The sequence below is a fragment of the Macrotis lagotis genome, chromosome 1 (genome assembly GCF_037893015.1).
Source record: "Macrotis lagotis isolate mMagLag1 chromosome 1, bilby.v1.9.chrom.fasta, whole genome shotgun sequence".
In the NCBI taxonomy this organism is placed as follows: domain Eukaryota; kingdom Metazoa; phylum Chordata; class Mammalia; order Peramelemorphia; family Peramelidae; genus Macrotis; species Macrotis lagotis.
In genome coordinates, this window is record NC_133658.1 from 414,986,883 (window position 1) to 415,006,078 (window position 19,196).

Sequence of the window (19,196 nt, forward strand, 5' to 3'; positions counted from 1 at the left end):
ATTCTATATGGACATTCAGTTTTATTCCTTTTGTTTTTCCCAATGAGTGTAGGTACCTCTGAGCAGTTGATCTGTATCTTCATAGCAACTTTTTATAGTCTTTTAGCTGTTAATTTTTTTAATATCTTTACTGTTAGTTTTTATCATTGTAAACTTTTTAATGGTGCTCTGATAAGTCAACTGATAGGCATTTATTTAATATTATAGATTTATGTAATTTAGGGGAAAGAAGACAATAAAGCCTAAATAAAGCTCTTTATCTAACTTAAGTAGCTCAAAGCAAAACTGATATTCCTGTACCATCTTCTCTAACTTGCAAATTAAATGATACAGTGAATGGGGATTAAAGGGACAGAAGAAAGTAGCTTTTTTTCCCCTTGGAATTTTTCAAAAGAGGGGAAGTAAAATATTTTGATTTTTTAATATTCTGACTACCAGCATTACTGAAAAAATTTTATGTAGCAGTGTTCTCAATAGATTCTCAAAAAAAAAAAAGTCACAGACCAAGTTTTTAATTACCCTTGAATTTTTCACTGGGCTCACAACAATTATTCTACTCTCTCATTTTAGTTTTCCTCACCTCTTTCTAAGACTCACTTCCTAATAATTACTTTGAAGCTTGTAGGCCAATATCAATTTCTAGCAGTACCTTGAAGGAAGATAACTACCACAAGGTGCAGGTATCAAGAAAATAAATTGGAGGGATTTAATTTTTTTTAATTCTGAACTTAGTAATCAACAAATATATAAGTTAACAAGATATAAAAAATGATTTTATATTTAAAGTACAAATCTGGGGACTCTTTCCATCTTTGTTGCACTCTCTCTCTCTCCTAGACAATTTTCCAGTTTATCATCCTTTCTTAAATATATTTACCCAGGAGTGAATAAACATAGTACTTCTTTAACTGTTGAAGGAGGATTTAGTTTCATTTTTAGGATATATGACTCAAAGGCAGTGCTTTCAATCCTAATGTTTGGAAATAAAAATTGTCTGAGTATCAGAAATTGATTGTTTAGTTGAGAAAAGTACTCTGGAGCCTGGTTTCTTTAAGATGTATCAGGGATTTTGCTACCTTAGAATAGTGAGAAACTTCTTATTTTGTTTGGGGCATTATGGTAATGGTAGGCTGATCTTTGACCTTGGAATTATTAAAAGTGCTATTGAATCCTGTGACAGCCTAGATCTTTTAAAAAACTCGTAAATATTTATTTAATTCATCTATTAGCAGGCTAAAGGCTGTAAATTCATTTCACTTTTGGGGTGTGTGTGTGTGATGTGTGAATGGGGAGGGAGGAGATGGTTTTTGAGTCGTCAGTTTAAGTAAAGAATTTTTCAAATTCTTAAAATAAAAGTTAACACCATTTAAGAGTTTAGGTGTGAAGCAGTTAAGTCCCATTCATTATTTAATCTTAATAAAATATGGACAGATTTTTTTTTTTTAAGTGGGTTTGGTTTGGTTGGTTGGAAGGAAATCACTGTGAGTTCTATCTGGGTTCTTCTATGAATTGCTACTCGCTCTTGTGAGGGGATTAAGAATAACATTATGGGATTTCCTAAATGTTCATTTGATTTCCTAAATTCCTTTCTTAAAGACATCCTGGTCAACATTGATTGCATGTAACTGACAGGTCTATTCATATTTTATGTAGTGTTTCACATACCATATTTAATTTGATTTTCATAGGATCTATCTTGTTTCAGCCCTGCAGACAAAACAACTGTAGAATTGCTTCTGCTCCAGTAATAATAGCTCACATTTAGATAGCACTTTTTAACATACATTTTATGATTTTGATGGCCCTATGAAGTAAGTGCTCTTGTTATCTCACTTTCACAAATGAGGAAAGGGAGATTTTCAGGAATTGAATGACTTGCCTAGGGACCTACTACTATGTATCTGTTGGGGATTTAAATGCAGGTCTTTCTGACTCTTCATTCGAGACTTCTATCCACTATATACTAGGAAATGATTATTACCTTAAATGGGATTGTCTGAGTACACATTTGTGGTTCTTCCTATTATTTTGGGGGAATACATCATCAGACTTCTGAATTTTTACTTGAGTAATGCTGAGTATTCATTGTGGCCAGTTTCACAGTTGTTTTGCACATTTCTATAATTCTGTGTTAGTCTCAAGAAAGTTCAAATGTAAATTGCAGTCCAAACAGGATGTGTAAATGTTATTGTTGTCAGGGTCTTATTATATAGAATTTAGTAGTAATTAGAATAAATGCTTCCTGGACATATTTCATTAGAGGAGCTTTGAGAGCTTTTTATTTTAATTTCACAATATCCTGAAAATAGTAATCATAATAATACCTTACTTATTCATAAGAGGTTTATTTATAGCACTATGCCCTCACCTATCTTATTTCATTTGATCTTAGCATTCCTGTCAGGTTGGGCAGGTGGTTTTATTCCTATTCAACAGGTGATGAAACTGAGACTCAGAGGTGAAGGGATTATCTTCTGACTCTTGGTGACCTTTTAACTATAAAGCATTCATAGAATGTAGCTTGTTTTGCCTATCTTAGAGATTAAGACAAGTAGGAGTTAACTTATGTATAATAAGTAGTAATTTCTTGAGTCTAAAGTAGATTTCAATGTTATTTGAGTTAGCTTTTCTAATCACTGGAGCATGTTGTTTTACTTAGTTGTAGTATGAAATGTTACTGGTAGGTGTACTTTGACTTTCTGGGCTTAAATTTTGTCTTTCTTAGTTAAATTTGTAATTTAATTTGGCATGGATATTTCTTTTCCACATGTGATGTGACTTGGGCATTTTCTTCTTCATGTTGTAATTTTTAAAAAAATTGGACTTTTGGGGGGTGACTGGGTGGCACAGTGGATAGAGCACTGGTCCTGGAGTCAGGAGTAGTACCAGTTCAAATCCGACCTCAGACACTTAATAATTACCTAGCTGTGTAGCCTTGGTCAAGCCACTTAACCCCATTGCCTTGCAAAAACCTAAAAAAAAAAAAAATTGCAAAATCATTGCCCAAAATTGCTTAAAATTTTATATCAGTCTTTGAAAGTACAAAAAAAAGTTATCCTTAGACTTAATGTATTTTTACCAAGTTACCTGACAATTAAACTGTTTAATATTAGTCTGTCGTCTTTGTCAGTTTTACTTCCGCATTTCAAATATATGCATTATATATATATATCTTTAAAAACAAGCACATATAAAAAAAGTATAAAACCTGTTTTGTATACAACTAAATGACCATCTGTAAGGAAAGATCTTGGTCATGTGGTGAGACACACTTAAACCATTATAAATCATTAGAGTAATTCTTTTTTTCTTACTAAAATTTAAAAAATTAGTGTGAATTAGAAAATCATAAATAACTGAACTTTTTCATTAAGAAATAGACAGGAAAAAGGATTGTATATGAGGTGAATGTATTGCATACATATTTTAAGAAATACTTCTTAATATATCTTATAATATATCTTATAACATTCTACTTGACTGTTTCCCATTCTAAACTTGCATCTACTGTCTTTGTAGTTTTTAAATATCTTAATATTAAATATTTTAAATATTTAAATATTTCATTCATAGTCTTTTTTTTTTTTTTGGTTGTGAGGAGTAAACATCTCTATCCTATAACTTACTCCAGAAGTCTATAAACCCCTCTCTAGTAACAAATAAATATAATGGAGCCAAAAAACTTCTTAGACGTATGAAAAAGTATGTCTTAGTTATGTATGAGAAAGCATGTCTTTTTCTATATTTACAGTTCATCATGATATCTCCACCAGGAGTAGAAAATAATGCTTCATCATTTTGGAACTGTGATTGCTCATTAGAAAGATTAGAGTTCCTAAGTCTTTCATAGTTATTTTATTTATAGTATAATTGTATTCTCTTCTAGTTCTGTTCACTGTTAGGTCATACAAGACCTTCATATTTTTCTGAATCCATTTTGTCATTTCTCATAGTGATATACATTACTATAATTATGCAATAGTTTGCTCTAATATATTGATATAATTGATAATAATATTGGTATATAATCTACATTACTATAATTATGCTATAATTTGCTCTAATTTTTTTCAGTCATTTCACAGTTGACAGTCACTTCCTTAGTTTCTTTTTATTGTCATTTTGAACTTAACCCCAAACAAAATGAGCATTTTCATAGACAAAGTAGAAGCTGAAAAAAATTATACTGCCTCTTCTTCTCTTTTTAAATAGAAGGCATATTAACCATGAAACTTTGAAAGCTATTTTGCTTCTCCTTATTTCTTTCTGTCCTTCTTTATGTTTTCCAGGGCATTTGAAAACATTTCAACCACCCTCCTTTTATTCTTTTTAGAAACCACTGATAATTTCATCGTTTTTTCCTTTTTCCCTTCCTCCAACCTTGCACTATTTAATTTAATTTAAGGAAAGGAAAAAAAAGAAAATCAAAACTTTTAATAATTTTTTGTAGTCTGTGGGGGTCCAGCCTCCGCGGGGTTCTTGGAACTTGACAGGAGGGATAGAGTTGGTGAAATGAGTTGAGTCAACAAGTGGGTATAGGCAGGAGCAGGTTGACTGATTGTCAGCTGCTTGGATTTATTTTTATAGTTTCAGAATCATGTATGTTTCAAGCAAGCAAGCAAGCTGAGATCATTTCCCTGGTTACAAGAGTGTACAATTTTCATCATCAATCATATAGTTCATATGGTTACAAGTTTTAATCATGTGATTACAAGTTTAAGTAATAATCATATAGTTAATTAATTTCTTATCCCTATTCAGACCATGATGACCTTAACCTGTCTGTTACCATATTTATTACTATATTGTATAATTGTTAATTCATTTAGGGTTATTAATTAAGCAATTCTTTTAATAGAAAGTTTTTTATATTTTTTGTGTAGGTAATGTTTTTTGATACACTTCCTTAATAGTCTGTAGTGAGGGTCTTTATGCTTGTCCACCTATCCGTTAACTCTTACAATAACCAATTTTTCTTTCTGGCCTAGTTGGTAGAAGCCACAGTTTCTGTGAGTTTTTTATTCTTTCCCTTGAAACTAAGGCTGCTGGAGTTCACATATCGGTCACCTGTACTAACTATTTTCTCACCATCTTTTTCATATATTCCTGTGTATGGTAAGGGAGGCAAAACTATTAATTTCCCTGGAATTCTGTCAGACCCATCTTGTATCTGTTTTCCCTGTATATATTCTGGTATCTCCTTGGAATTCCCAGTGCTGGGTTTTCCAGAGATTTCATAATGTTGAAGCCTTTTGTATGCCTCAGGGAGAGGCAGTCCTGTTAAATTTGGACAGAGTTTACAATCTGTTTTATTCAAGGAATTTTTCTGAATGCTTCCTTTATAGTCATTCCAGTATTAGGGTGAGTAAATATTGTAATCAATAATAAACCTATAAATATTGGTATACATAAAATCCCTATATATATTGAAGAAGGAAATGTTGTTTCATCAGGCAGTGTGACTGCCTTGAGTCTTCTTGCTGTGACTGTGTCAGACAGCTTAGAGACCCTGACTCCCAACAGTAGTCAAAATAAATCCCATACATTTCTCATGCGCAAAAACATGTCTCATGTCAAAAAACATGCAAAAACATCTTGAACATCACCTCTTTGTTAGGATATTTATTATCTATTTTCTGAAGTTGTGGTTGCACTCATCAGAGATCTTAAGGCTTTTCAAAGTTGTTTTCCTTTATAGTGTTGTTATTAGCTGTTTATTAACTTTTCATTAGTTCATATAAGACTTTCAAGACTTTTCTCTAAAGTTGCCTCTTGTCATTTCTTATTGCACAGTAATTATATTACTCCTAAATGTCATAACTTGTTCAGTCAGTCCCAAATAATGGATCCTCTCTTAGTTTCCAGTTTTTGTCAAAACAAAAAATGCTGTTGTGAATATTTTTTGGTACATATGGGTTCTTTTGAAATTTTTTTAGTCTTTTGGGGAAATATGCCTAGTAGTGTGTGCACAGCTTAGTGACTTATTGGAACCAAGTTATTTAAAAAAATTTTTTTTGTAATTATTTTCTAGTTCCATGTATTTTTATATGATTTTGAGTTCCAAACTTTTTCCCTCTCCTCACCCTAACCTATCCCCTAAAAGATAAGCAATATATTATACATGTGCAGTTATTAAACATTTTCACTTTATGTTGTGAAAGAAGAAACAGCAAAAGGGAAAAAAACAAAAAAATTTTTAAAAATGATAATAATATACTTAGATCTGCATTCAGTTTCCATAATTCTTTTTCTGGACGTGGATAGCGTTTTCAATCTTGAGTCTTTTGGAATTGTCTGGGATCATTGTATTACTGAGGAGAGCTAGTCTATCATAGTTGATCACCTCACAGTATTGCTGATACTGTGTACAGTGTTCTGGTTCTGCTCACTCCATTCAGATTCCAGTTAATAAGCATTCTCTCAATTTCCAGTTCTCTGTTGGGGTCATATTCTAAAGCTTTCTGCAATGATGACCACTTCACAGCTATTTCTAATAAAGCTGTTTCTATTAATAGTGGATTATTGTGCCTTTCCTCCCATAATCTTTCCATCAATTGCCAGTCTTTTATCTTATTTCTCTTAAATGGCTTTATAATTTTTCCAGTCCTAGCATATATAGGTATACTTGATAAATGTATATTGACTGTCTGCCTGACAATGGCAGAGCCATGCTACATCCAAATATGGTGATGGTGATGGTGATGGTGATGGTGATGGTGATGGTGATGGTGATGGTGATGGTGATGGTGATGGTGATGGTGATGGTGATGGTGGAAATCAGCTTGCAGTGCAGAACCTATATTGACATTTAGATGGATGAATATACTGGATTGGACTCAGGAGATAACTGGTTTCCTCTGCCTGTTTAAGTGGCACATGGAGTTATAGTTATTTTGTTACCTATCTTTTGGCACACCAAGTAAAGGGAAGCTGGGTAATGGTGCTGTCTTCTGAAAGAACTGCATTTGGGTTTGAGGAAATAAAGCAGCTAGCAAGGTAAGATTAGATTAAAAAAATTCATCATCAGTTATACTGATTTTTGTTTTCTTAGTGAATTTTTCCTAATTATATTCAGTAATAAAGCTATTTTTTTCTGTTATATACTTGTGTAATTAGAGTGCAAGTATAGGTTGAGGTAAATTTATTTCACAAATTTAAGGGACAGGTTCATCTGTCTTTATTATTACGTGATTTTCTTAGCCAATAAGATTCTGAAAATGATACTTATATGATACTTCCTTCAAAGCATATAATTGAATTTTCCTGATGGGTGAAGATAATTTTCCTTATTTTGCTAATGCTGAGTTGTTTTAATTTTTAAAAAATAATTTCTTTTCTTTGCAGTGCTCATATATCTCCCATCAATATCTTGCCAGCCTCTGCAGAGTAAGTAGCTTACTTTTGTTAGAATGCAAATTCTTTATTTCAGTGTTTTTCCCATTTTATAAAACTCTGTAGTAATGGTGATATATCATAATGTTGAATAATAAAAAAGGGGGCACAAAAATTTCTTGGATGCTTTTATATTGCTAAGATTTTTGTCCATTTATGAAGTATACATATATTACTGTCTGCAATAGTTTCCTTTTTAATTAATACAGTTTTTTTCCATGACCTCTTCCAGTTTTCCTCTGCCTCATTTCTTCTAAAGCTAATTGTTCTTACTTTGAACTCCAATTCTTCTTTTCTTATTTTTCTAGTCTAACACATTTGCTTTGGCTTCCCTTTTCTCCATTCACAGTTTTAATCAATAGTTCATTTATCTTCTACCTTTTCAATTCTTTACCCTCTGATCCTTTCAAAAGATATCATGCCTTGCTAAACCCCAGTCAGTTAAGAGGTATTTATTTAATATCTACTTACTATATAGTAGGCATTGTACCAGTTAACCATGAATGAAAGGATCCCTAGCAATTATGTTATATGATAATGGACAGAAGAACAAATACAATGAAAGCAGAGACAGTAGCTCATAAATTTGGTGAGTCTTAGTGCCTAGACTACCAGAGGTGTGCTTAATGTTGAAATAAAAAAATTCTTTAAAATGTTTTAAAATTTTAAATTAAAATTTCACATTTAAAAATATTTAAAAGATTATATATGTAAACTTATCCATATGCAAAAGATTATATATGTATAAATATTAATGGTATATTATGGCATTTTTTCTTAAATATATGCATCCTTTCTTTTATAGCATTTTGGAAAGAACAATTAGAGCAGCTGTGGAACAGCATCTTTTTGATCTGCAGAGCAGCATAGATCATGATCTAAAGAATTTACAGCAGCATGGTGTGGTGCATAATAATGAAGCAAAAAATATAAATTGTGATGGGGAAGGATCTAATAACCAGTAAGAAGTTGTTTATATTTTACTAATTAAGGAATATAAAATTGATGTGAAATTAATGTGATTTTAATATGAAAGTTTTATTTTTAAGTAAACTTTGTTTAAATTTATTCATTTTCTTTAAAAGCAAAAGGCTTAGATTTTTGTTTTTCTCTTAGTATTGTCATTATCTCCTTTTGCACAGGAAAAAGTTCATGTAGTATTTTACTGTGGAGTAGGACAATATTTGTCCTCTTTAGTTAATGATCCTTCAATTTTGAACAATTCAGAAAATTGGCCCCTAAGGTCCTTTCTAGCTCTTAATTTATGCTTCTGTAGTCTGAATTTTTGTAAGGGTTAGCTATGGATTATACAGTAGAGCATCAATTTAATTGGGTGTTGAAGCTGAGAAATATTTGAAAGAGATAAAAAGCATTTCAGATTAAGTATTTGATAATATATAGGTTGTATGTGTGAGTACAGATAATATTGAAGATTTTTCTTGTAGAAATTATTCCCAAAGGTTTACAATAGAAATAGAGTTCTTAGGATGTTTTGTTTTGCTCCATGACCACAGCATTTCCTTTATTCTGGTCAGTTATCGTGCACATTTGTGTGCATAGCATGCTTCTCTTATTGTTGGACAAATTGACAGCAAATCACACATGCTATTTGTGGCATTATAAATTGCATATCTTTAAAGATGCAATGCATAGAAAATATCTTTGTATACAAAAAAGGCAGACATACAAATACATACATACACACATATGTATCTTATTTTGGTATTTGGTATAGTGTTTATTTTCTATGTGGCCTAATTGTCTTTTATCATCCTTGTTACTAGGGATGCTAATGTTGGTGAGAGTAATGCTAGTGAGAGTAATGGAGACTGCTCTGAAATATTGACTAGTACAAATTTAGAAAATGAAGCAATTCAGCCTGATTTTGCTTTTGAGAATGAAGAAAATGGCCAGGTAAGATCTAAAGAACAAGAAAGTTGTTTTGATTTACTATACCATATGCTGTTTCCCATTTCATTATTTTCTCATTATTTTTTTAATTTAATTTAGTGTTTTCACTAAGAGATTAGTGTTGCCTAGAAATTGCAGCTCTTTCACAGTTTTTTTTTTTAATTTATTTTTATTAAAGATATTATTTGAGTTTTCCAATTTCCCCCCAATCTTGCTTCCCTCCCCACAGATAGCACCCTGTCAGTCTTTACTTTGTTTCCATGTTGTACCTTGATCCAAATTGGGTGTGATGAGAGAGAAATCATATCCTTAAAGAGAACAGAATTCTCAGAGGTAACAAGATCAGACAATAAGATAACCTGTTTTTTTTTTTTTCTAAATTAAAGGGAATAGTCCTTGTACTTTGTTCAATCTCCACATCTCCTTATCTGGATACAGATGGTACTCTCCTTTGCAGACAGCCCAAAATTGTTCCCAATTGTTGCACTGATGGAATGAGCAAGTCCTTCAAGGTTGAACATCACTCCCATGTTGCTGTTAGGGTGTACAGTGTTTTTCTGGTTCTGCTCATCTCACTCAGCATCAGTTCATGCAAATCCCTCCAGGTTTCCCTGAAATCCTGTCCCTCCTGGTTTCTAATAGAACAATAGTGTTCCATGACATACATATACCACAGTTTGCTAAGCCATTCCCCAATTGAAGGACATTTACTGGATTTCCAGTTCTTTGCCACCACAAACAGGGCTGCTATAAATATTTTTGTACAAGTAATGTTTTTACCCTTTTTCCTCATCTCTTTAGTGTATAGACCCAGTAGTGGTATTGCTGGGTCAAAGGGTATGCACATTTTTGTTGCCCTTTGGGCATAGTTCCAAATAGCTCTCCAGAAGGGTTGGATGAGTTCACAGCTCCACCAACAGTGTAATAGTGTCCCAGATTTCCCACATCCCTTCCAACAATGATCATTATCCTTCCTGGCCATACTGGCCAATCTGAGAGGTGTGAGGTGGTACCTCAGAGAAGCTTTAATTTGCATTTCTCTAATAATTAATGATTTAGAGCATTTTTTCATATGGCTATGGATTGCCTTGATCTCATCTGTAAATTGCTTTTGCATATCCTTTGACCATTTTTCAATTGGGGAATGGCTTTTTGTTTTAAAACTATGACTCAGTTCTCTGTATATTTTAGAAATGAGTCCTTTGTCAGAATCATTAGTGTAAAGATTGTTTCCCAATTTACTACATTTCTTTTGATCTTGATTACATTGGTTTTATCTGTGCAAAAGCTTTTTAATTTAATCTTTCACAGTTTTTTAACTTTCTAAAATTATATAAATTGTTCTCCTTTTTCTGGTCATTTCCTTCATTAGTTTAAAAAAGTCCTTTAAAATTTTCATTTTTATAATACTTATGTTATAGTATAAATTGTTCTTTTGGTTGTACCCACCTCACTTCATATCAGTTTTTTAAGCCTAAAACTTTTTTTCAATCATTATTTTCTTTTTTCTTACTGTACAATGGAACTTCATCACATCATATTCCTATACCACAGCTTATTTCAGTCATTCCTCATTTATTTTATTCATTTTGGTTTTTTTCTTTTTTGCAAGCAGTGGGGTTAAGTGACTTGCTGCCCAGTCACACAGCTAGAGGTTTTTTAAAAAGTGTTTGAGTACAGATTTGAACTCATGTCCTCCTGACTCCAGGGCTGGTACTCTTATCTGCTGTACCACCTGTCTGTTTTTTAATAATTTGTTAATAATAATTAATTTTTTCATGATTACATGTAAAAATAATTTTAAGCATTCATTTAAAAAATTTTGAGCTTAAATTCTTTTTTCTCCTTCCTTTCAACCTTCCCTGAGATGGTAGACTATTTTTTAAAAATTTCAGTGTGCATTTATACCTAGAAATTGTCAAATGCTACAAATTAGGAATTGGTTTATTATTTTGTTGATTGTCTAGGCAGCAGAAAAAGATGGGGGAAATATTAATAGTGTGAATCTTGGCTGTTAAACATTGACATTCCACTGATTTTACCCTTTTATTTATCAGTATACCTGTTTTCCCAAGCTTTCTCTGACATCTGTTGTCTTCCTTTTTTTGTTATCTTTGCCATTCTGATGGGAATGAAATAGAATCTCCTAATTCTTTTGATTTACTTCCTAAATAGAAATGATTGAAGCATTTTTTCATATGGCTAAAGATAGCCTGATTTTCTTCCCTTGAGAACTCTATTCATATCTTTAGGCCACTTATCAATTGGAATGGCCCTTTTTATCAGAGAAACTTACTACAAAGTTTTTTCCCCAGTTACTTGTTTGATTTTATAATGGTAGCTTATTAGATTTCTTTGTGCAGAAATTTTTTATGTATTCAAAATTGGACATTTTGTTTTTCTGATATTCTGTTTTTTGTTTGATTACAAACTCCTATTCTGTGAAATCTGATAAGTAATTTTTTCTAATGTTTTTTCAAACTTGTTTTGGATATAACCTTTTATATCTAGATGATATAGCCTTTAGGAGCATAATTTTTTATAAGATGTGAGGTATTGGTCTAAGTCTAATTTTTTCCATACTTCTGTCTAATTATCCCAGTAGTTTGTCAAATGAGTCCTCATCCTAGTTGCTGGATCTTTGTTTTTAGAAAGCCTAGGATATTAGATACGTTTGCTTCTGTATATTATTTATATTTACTTAATTCCACTCATCAATATTTTTTAACTAATTTAAAATTATTTTTAACTAATAATTGCTTTGTACAATAGTTTGAGATCTGGCTTTTTTTTAGGACTCTTGTTCTCATTTCTTTTCATTATCTTCTCTTGAGATTCTTGGCCTTTCCTCCACATTAATTTTGTTATTATTTTTCTAGTTTTGTAAAGTAAAAAAGTTTGATAGTTTGATTTATATGATTCTGAATAAATTTCGGGTTTTAGTCATTTTCATTGTATTGACTTATTCTGTTTATAAGCAATGAACATATTCTCAATTATTTAGGCCTGTGTTTATTTCTGTAAGCAGTTGTTGTTTGGTATTGTTATTTTTATAGATTTTGTGGATATCTTGATTCCTAAGTATTTAAAATATGCTATAGTAATTTAAAATGGAAAACTTATCTTTTTTCTCATTTCTTTTTGATGGTTTATTTTGGTATTGTATAGAAATGCTCTAATTTGGATAGATTAATTTTATATCTTTCAGTTTGCTGAAGTTATTGTTTCAATTATTTTTAGTTGACTTTTGTTTTAATTATTAAATTTAGCATTTCTAGTTACTAAGTCAAATAGAAGAGCTGACAGTATACATCCTTGTTTTGTCCTTGAATTTATTGTAAAGGATTCCAGATTGAGAGAGAGACAGAACAGCCATTGAGGGAATTTGTTTTGCTTGACGATACAGTTGATAACAAGAAATTGTTTTTATTTTTTCAATGTTATTGGGATCAAAAATTGAACTATTACATTTATTGAACTACTACATTTAACAAAAATAGGTCCAATAGATCTGAAATATTGAATATGCATTAAGATGAGATCACAGCATTAGTAGTATTACTTAAATGGTTTACTTCATTGTAAGAATTCTCTCACTGAGGGAGAGTAATCTGTAAATGTTTGAAATGTAAAAAAGAAAACATATTAAAAAATTAAAGCATTTAATCAAATGTCAAAGAAAATTAGTACCAATAAATTCAAATGAACAAATAGACATAAAATATTATTTTGAAAGTTTTTAAAAGTTCATCTAAATATTATTACTGAGAACCTTTCTAAGTCTTTTGCTATTGTGTTTGATGTGCAGTTTTGCTCATAAGTTTAATATTTATATTTTAGGTTTTTTCAGGATTTTTTTAGTATTCAAAATCTCAATTATAATAACTTCATTTCCACTAAATTAAAAATTGTATTATCTAATGCTGAAATTCCATTTTCTTGTAATTGTAATAGTGTACTATATATCTTGTAATAGTGTGGCATGTTGAGTAAGGCAGGCACTTAAAGTTGTTCTGAAAGAAAAGACTTAAAAGGATACATACTAAGAGACAGGTAAACTTGGTATGTAAGAAATATCCTCTTCTGCACACTGGAAACAAGGGTTAGAGGTGAAGTGAAAAGGCTCTGGGTAGATAGTCACTCAGCCATGTGATCTATGTAATTTCATTTGATACCAGTGGTATTCTTTCCTTCCATTTCTATAAAAAGATATCCAGATAAACAACTAAGAAAGCTGACTACAGCATTCTGAAGAACTACGTCTTGACCTTTAAAATATCTTTGAAATTGATAGTCTTCCCAGTCTCTTAAAAGAACTTTTCCATCCCTCTCCTCCCAGCCCCGACTTTGAGACCAGCTCTATCCATTATACCATATAGCTTCTCAGATAAAAATATGTGTATCTTTTGATCAAGTTTTTGTGTGAACTATAGCGAGATTTATGCTAATATGCTACTGATTTGGGCTATTAGATTCTTTGGAGATTTTCATATATATATTTATACATATATATAATATAAAACTATATTGACTGTCCAATTTTCAAAAAGTTTTACTTTCCTGTAGGTAACTGTACATTATCTTACCCATTTTGTTGCTGAGGGAAATTGAAACTCAGAGGGTTTGACTTTTGGTATTTGAAAAAGGAGATGTCTCTTGTTCATATGGTTCTTAGAATAATAATTTTTTGAACTATTCAGATAGCTAAAAATTACTTTTGACTCTTAACCCCTTTATTGGTGGGAATTGGTAGGTGCTTTGTTTTTGTTCAGTCATTCAGTTGTGTCTGACTTTTTCTGACCCCAGGCTCTTCTATTCTCCACTATTTCAAACTTAATGGGATGAAATAACAGGTTCTATGTAGACATTGAGATAGCTGAGATAGATAGAAGATTCAGCCTGAATGAAGCTAAGTTTTTTAAATGAATTTTGAATTATCCAGAAAGTTTCTTTAATCTATTCTTGATGAAGGTAGTTAAAGAGTTCTAGATTTTTATAGTCATTATTTTTATTTACATTTTTAGCTTAAGTTCAGAGTTTTTACTTTATTTCTTAGAAGGGTCAGGGTTAAAATTATATTCCAACTGAACTACTGCAGTGGTCTAAAACTAATTTGGAATATAAGGAAATCAAAACTGTTGTCATATTTCTTGTAATGCTGGTGATTCAAATAGTCCTAGGTTTTTTTCTCAGACTCATTATTAAAGGGTGCTTTCTCCTTGAACTGTATTGTAAATGCTAATATTTTATAGATTTTAAAGTTTTTGGCCTATAAATATGTATGTGTGCATACCTATAGTTTTCAAGGAGAATATTGCTATTGATTAATTTTCAAAGACCATAATAATTGCATCTGGGATTATTGAGAAACTTATTAGTAATTCCATGTTGAAGTCATAGTACCAAGTTTTAATTTCTTCATTTCCCCTTTTAACTTTTTTTAAGAATATAATTTAGGGGTGGCTAGGTGGCGCAGTGGATAGAGCACTGGCCCTGGGGTCAGGAGTACCTGAGTTCAAAGCCGGCCTCAGACACTTAATAATTACCTAGCTGTGTGGCCTTGGGCAAGCTACTTAACCCCATTTGCCTTGCAAAAAAAAAAAAAGAATATAATTTAATTTTTAAAATTACCTTTTAAGTTACAAACTATATCCTTCTGTCCTTCCCCACCCCACACTAGAGAGGGCCACTGTTTGATGTATATTTATAAATATATGCAAAACCCATGTGTACATCTATTTATCATTCTTTCTCTGGAGGGTGGATAGCAACTTCCTTCATATATCCTTTATAGTAAATTTGAATATTTATATAACTCAGATTTGTGTAATCATTCACTTTTATTCTTTGAACAATATTTCTTGAGCAATGTTTTTTTTTGATTCTGATCATTTTACTTTACATTATTCAATGCAAATTTTTCTATGTTTTCTCTAAAATCAACCAACTCATTTCTTATGGCACAGTAGTATTCCATCACAATTATATACCACAATTTATTTGACCATTCCTTAATTGATGACTATCCCCTCAATTTTAATTTCTTTGCTACCACAGAGAACTGTTACAAATATTTTAGGACATGTAGTTTCTTTTCCTTGTTCATAATGAATAATAGTCTTAATAGTGGTATTGCTGGGTAAAAGGGTACAGAATTTTTTAACTCTTTGGGCAGAATTCAAGATTGTTCTCTCACATGATTGGTTCAGTTCTCAGTTCATAGTTCTACCAAGTGTGTTAATGTACTAATTTTTCCACATCCCCTTCCAACATTTGTCATTTTAGTCAGTCTGTTAGTTGTGAGATGATAACTCCAACTGCTTGTTCATATCCTTTGACCATTTATCAATATGAGAATGACACATATGCTTATAAATTTGACAAATTTTTTATGTATTTTATATATGAGATCTTGAAGAAATTTTCAGTAAATTTTTTCCCAATTTTCTGTTTATCCTTAATCTTAGCTATGTTGGTTTTATTTGTATAAAACCTTTTTTTAATTGAATGTAATCAAATTCATTTCATATCTCACAATGCTGTCTTCTTTTATAAATTCTTCTGTCCGAAGTCTGATCAGTAATAAGTTCCACATTCTCCTATTTTTCTTTTATCTCTCTTTATTTCCATGTATCTCGTTTTGATAAATGGTGTAAGATATTGATCTATACCTAGTTTCTGTCAAATGGCTTTCCAATTTTCCCAACAGGTTTTTTTTTTTAACCAAAAAGCTTATTCTTATCCTCAAACACAAGATTACTATAATCATTTCCTACTGTGTATTCTATATGCTGCCCTCTTTAATCTTCAAGAAGATCATCCTCTCTCTCTTATAACCATCTCTCAAAGTTGTAAGCAGCATAGTTGAGAGGAGAGACTACATTTGAATACATCCCCCTTGCCCCACTCATTTTAAAAACAAATATTCCTATGAACCATTGAAGTACTTAGCCAATTTTTCCAAGGGAGAAAGATGATAATGGGAAGTTATGCCTGGAAACATAGTTTGTTAGTGTCATCTTAATATATGTATTATTTGACTCCTGATCTGATAATGCTACTTTTTAGTATCAACTTGACAAATTTGTTATCTATTTCTTGATGATATTTCCTTCTCATGTTTTTTTTTTTAATCATGGATCTTATTAAGCTGTATTGCTCTGACCAGCATGTATATATCATAACCAAATCCCAATACTGTAAACTCCCTCTTGTTTAAAATTACACTTTCATAATCATTGGGACAACCACCCACATTGATTTGATAGAAAGAGATGAGTAGGCTATGTCTGTGGTCATTTAGGGAAGGGAGTTTGGAGTTTGGGAACCTTCTTGGGATGACCATATTTTCATATTCTCATTTATTAGCCTTACCTTAATGTCTATTATCAATCAGCCATTAAGCTTATATTGTGTATGAGGATGGTGGGACAGCTTCTACCTTCTAGGAATATATATTGTATTAGGGAGAGATAGTATGTTCACAGATTGAGGGGGCAAGAACTGTTATCACTTTTTCTTTGTTATTCTCCACACTTAACTTAGTGCCTAAAGCAAATAATTTATTGATAAAGGAGAACCAGGGGAACCAAATATATAGTGATTGGCAGATGAGGGGAAATCAATAACTGGTTGAATCAAAGTATTCTTGAAGGTGGCACTTGAACTGTGCTTTGAAGGGATCCAAGAGTTACAAGAAGTGAAGAAGAGAGAGTGCTCCTAATAATAGGTGACAATCTATGCAATGATGTGGAAGTGAAATGGAATGTCATATACAGGGCAAAACAAGTGGACTAATTTAGCTGATTTAGCTATAGCATAAATAGATGAAAATGTGTAATTAGCCTGACTAGGCTAATTAGATCGGGCCAGTTTGTGTATTATCCTCCTCATTTATCTCATTAATTTGGAATATGTGATCATTTATATATACCCAAGATGATGATAAGATCCTGGGAAAGTCACTTCCTTTCTCTTGGTATTAGTTGTTTTATTTGTAAGATGAGAGGTCTGCACTAATGATTTCTAAGATTCCTATTAACTTTAAATTCTATGATTCAACCAAATTCTCTCTTTGTATTTGTATTGCATATTGTATTATATAATAAGATTATGTTGATGAAACTTAAGAAATTTAGTAGCTTGCATTTATAGTACTGAGTTTTACAAATTGTTTTCCTCCCAGAACCCTGTAATGTAGGTAGTATGGGCATCATCCCATCCATTTTATATAAAGAACAAAACTGATTCACAAGAGGTCAAATGGCTTGTTTATAGTCAAAATTAGGAAGGAGAAACCTCTTATAGAAAATGCCATCTACATCCAGAGAAAGAACTGTGGAGTCTGAATGCAGAGCAAAGCAGTATTATGTTCACTTTTAAAATTTTCTTTTATGTGTTTTCTTTCTTACTCATGGTTTTTTTTACCCCTTAGTTCTAATTCTTCTTCCACAACAGGGCTAATAGGTAAATATGTTAAACACTGTTTTCATGTACAACTTTTGCTAGGTTATTTGTTGCCATGGGGAAGGGTGGTAGAAGAATATGGAACACATAAACTTATAAATGGATGAATTTTGAAAACCACCTTTGCACATAATTGGAAAAATAAAATAAAATTTTTAAAAAAGGAATTAATAGGAGCCAGTAGACCTGAGTTAAAGTCCACATTTTTAACTTTAATACTCTTATAATAATTCATTTAAACATTTAATGATCTCCAAATGAAAGTTAAAACTGCAAGACCTTTTAATTCAACCCTCTTTTCACAAGTAAGGAAATTGAAAATTGACATGAGAATGTTAGGAAATTAAGGCTTAAAATCTTTAGGTACTATAACTTGTATTCTTTCTGGTATCCCATCTGCATATATTCTTTCAGGTAGGGAGAAAAAACAAAGAGAAGTACTATAGGGATACTTCCTTTTTTTTTTTTTTTTTAGGTTTTTGCAAGGCAAATGGAGGTAAGTGGCTTGCCCAAGGCCACACAGCTAGGTAATTATTAAGTGTCTGAGACCAGATTTGAACCCAGGTACTCCTAACTCCAGGGCCGGTGTTTTATCCACTCCGCCACCTAGCCGCCCTGGGATACTTCCTTTTTGGAGGCAGGCATTGTGACTGTCTTTTTATCATGTGTGGGAATGGCAGATGCAAGACCTCACTTTGCCTTGATAATCTGATTTTGAGGAGAAACTGGTATTGATAGTCTTCCTCTGTACTAATTAATATTATTTTCCTATTCATAATTTAGATGATATGAAAAAAGAGTAATGGAATTGGACATTTGTTTGTCCATTTACCCTACAAGTACTTGACTTCAAAATTCTTTCTCTAAAGTTTGTTCTACATTAATTATTTTAGGTAATTAATCATTTAATTAAGCATGATAATGATTCTGTTTTTGTCATTAGTCTTTAGGTATACTTTTAGAGCCATGTATTGAACATAAGGAAGATGAAGATGTTCAGAGGTACATATTATCTTATTTTCCTTGATTCATTTGGGGAATTGTAACTTTTCAGTTTTTGGTTTGAAATTTAAATGAATTGTCTATATTCACAGGTTGTTTGGACATAATAAAAATCAAACATCTTGTTAATTCTAATTGCAAAGACTGTTCTTTGCAAATATACATTTCTACAGTGGCATAATGGTACAGTGGTATAGGCTGACTTGACAATTCCTTAGAAAATACTCAAGAAAAACCACTAGCCCTTGCCCTCCTTATTAGAAGCATCTAAAACTTTTGAATTATTCTCAGAGGAAGTCAAAGCTTCACAATGTTCTTTGCTACTTATTAACACCTTGAATGATTTTCTCTGAAGTTTGGATAGGTTGGGATAGGATTGGGGCAACATCTGCTTCCATAAGTATGTATGGGGTATTTCTATTCCC

The 19,196-nt window shown here is 31.7% G+C and overlaps 1 protein-coding gene across 8 annotated transcripts in view; it reads left to right on the forward strand.

Moving 5' to 3' along the window:
- FAM13B (family with sequence similarity 13 member B) overlaps nucleotides 1–19,196 on the forward strand; it is a 103,984-nt gene that overhangs the window by 48,454 nt on the left and 36,334 nt on the right. For all 8 annotated transcript variants that reach the window (XM_074212982.1, XM_074212981.1, XM_074212986.1 and 5 more), the window contains 4 exons: nucleotides 7,345–7,386; nucleotides 8,198–8,353; nucleotides 9,177–9,306; nucleotides 18,713–18,771. In XM_074212982.1, the coding sequence (XP_074069083.1) occupies nucleotides 7,345–7,386; nucleotides 8,198–8,353; nucleotides 9,177–9,306; nucleotides 18,713–18,771 (387 nt within the window). The remainder of the gene's footprint in view (nucleotides 1–7,344; nucleotides 7,387–8,197; nucleotides 8,354–9,176; nucleotides 9,307–18,712; nucleotides 18,772–19,196) is intronic.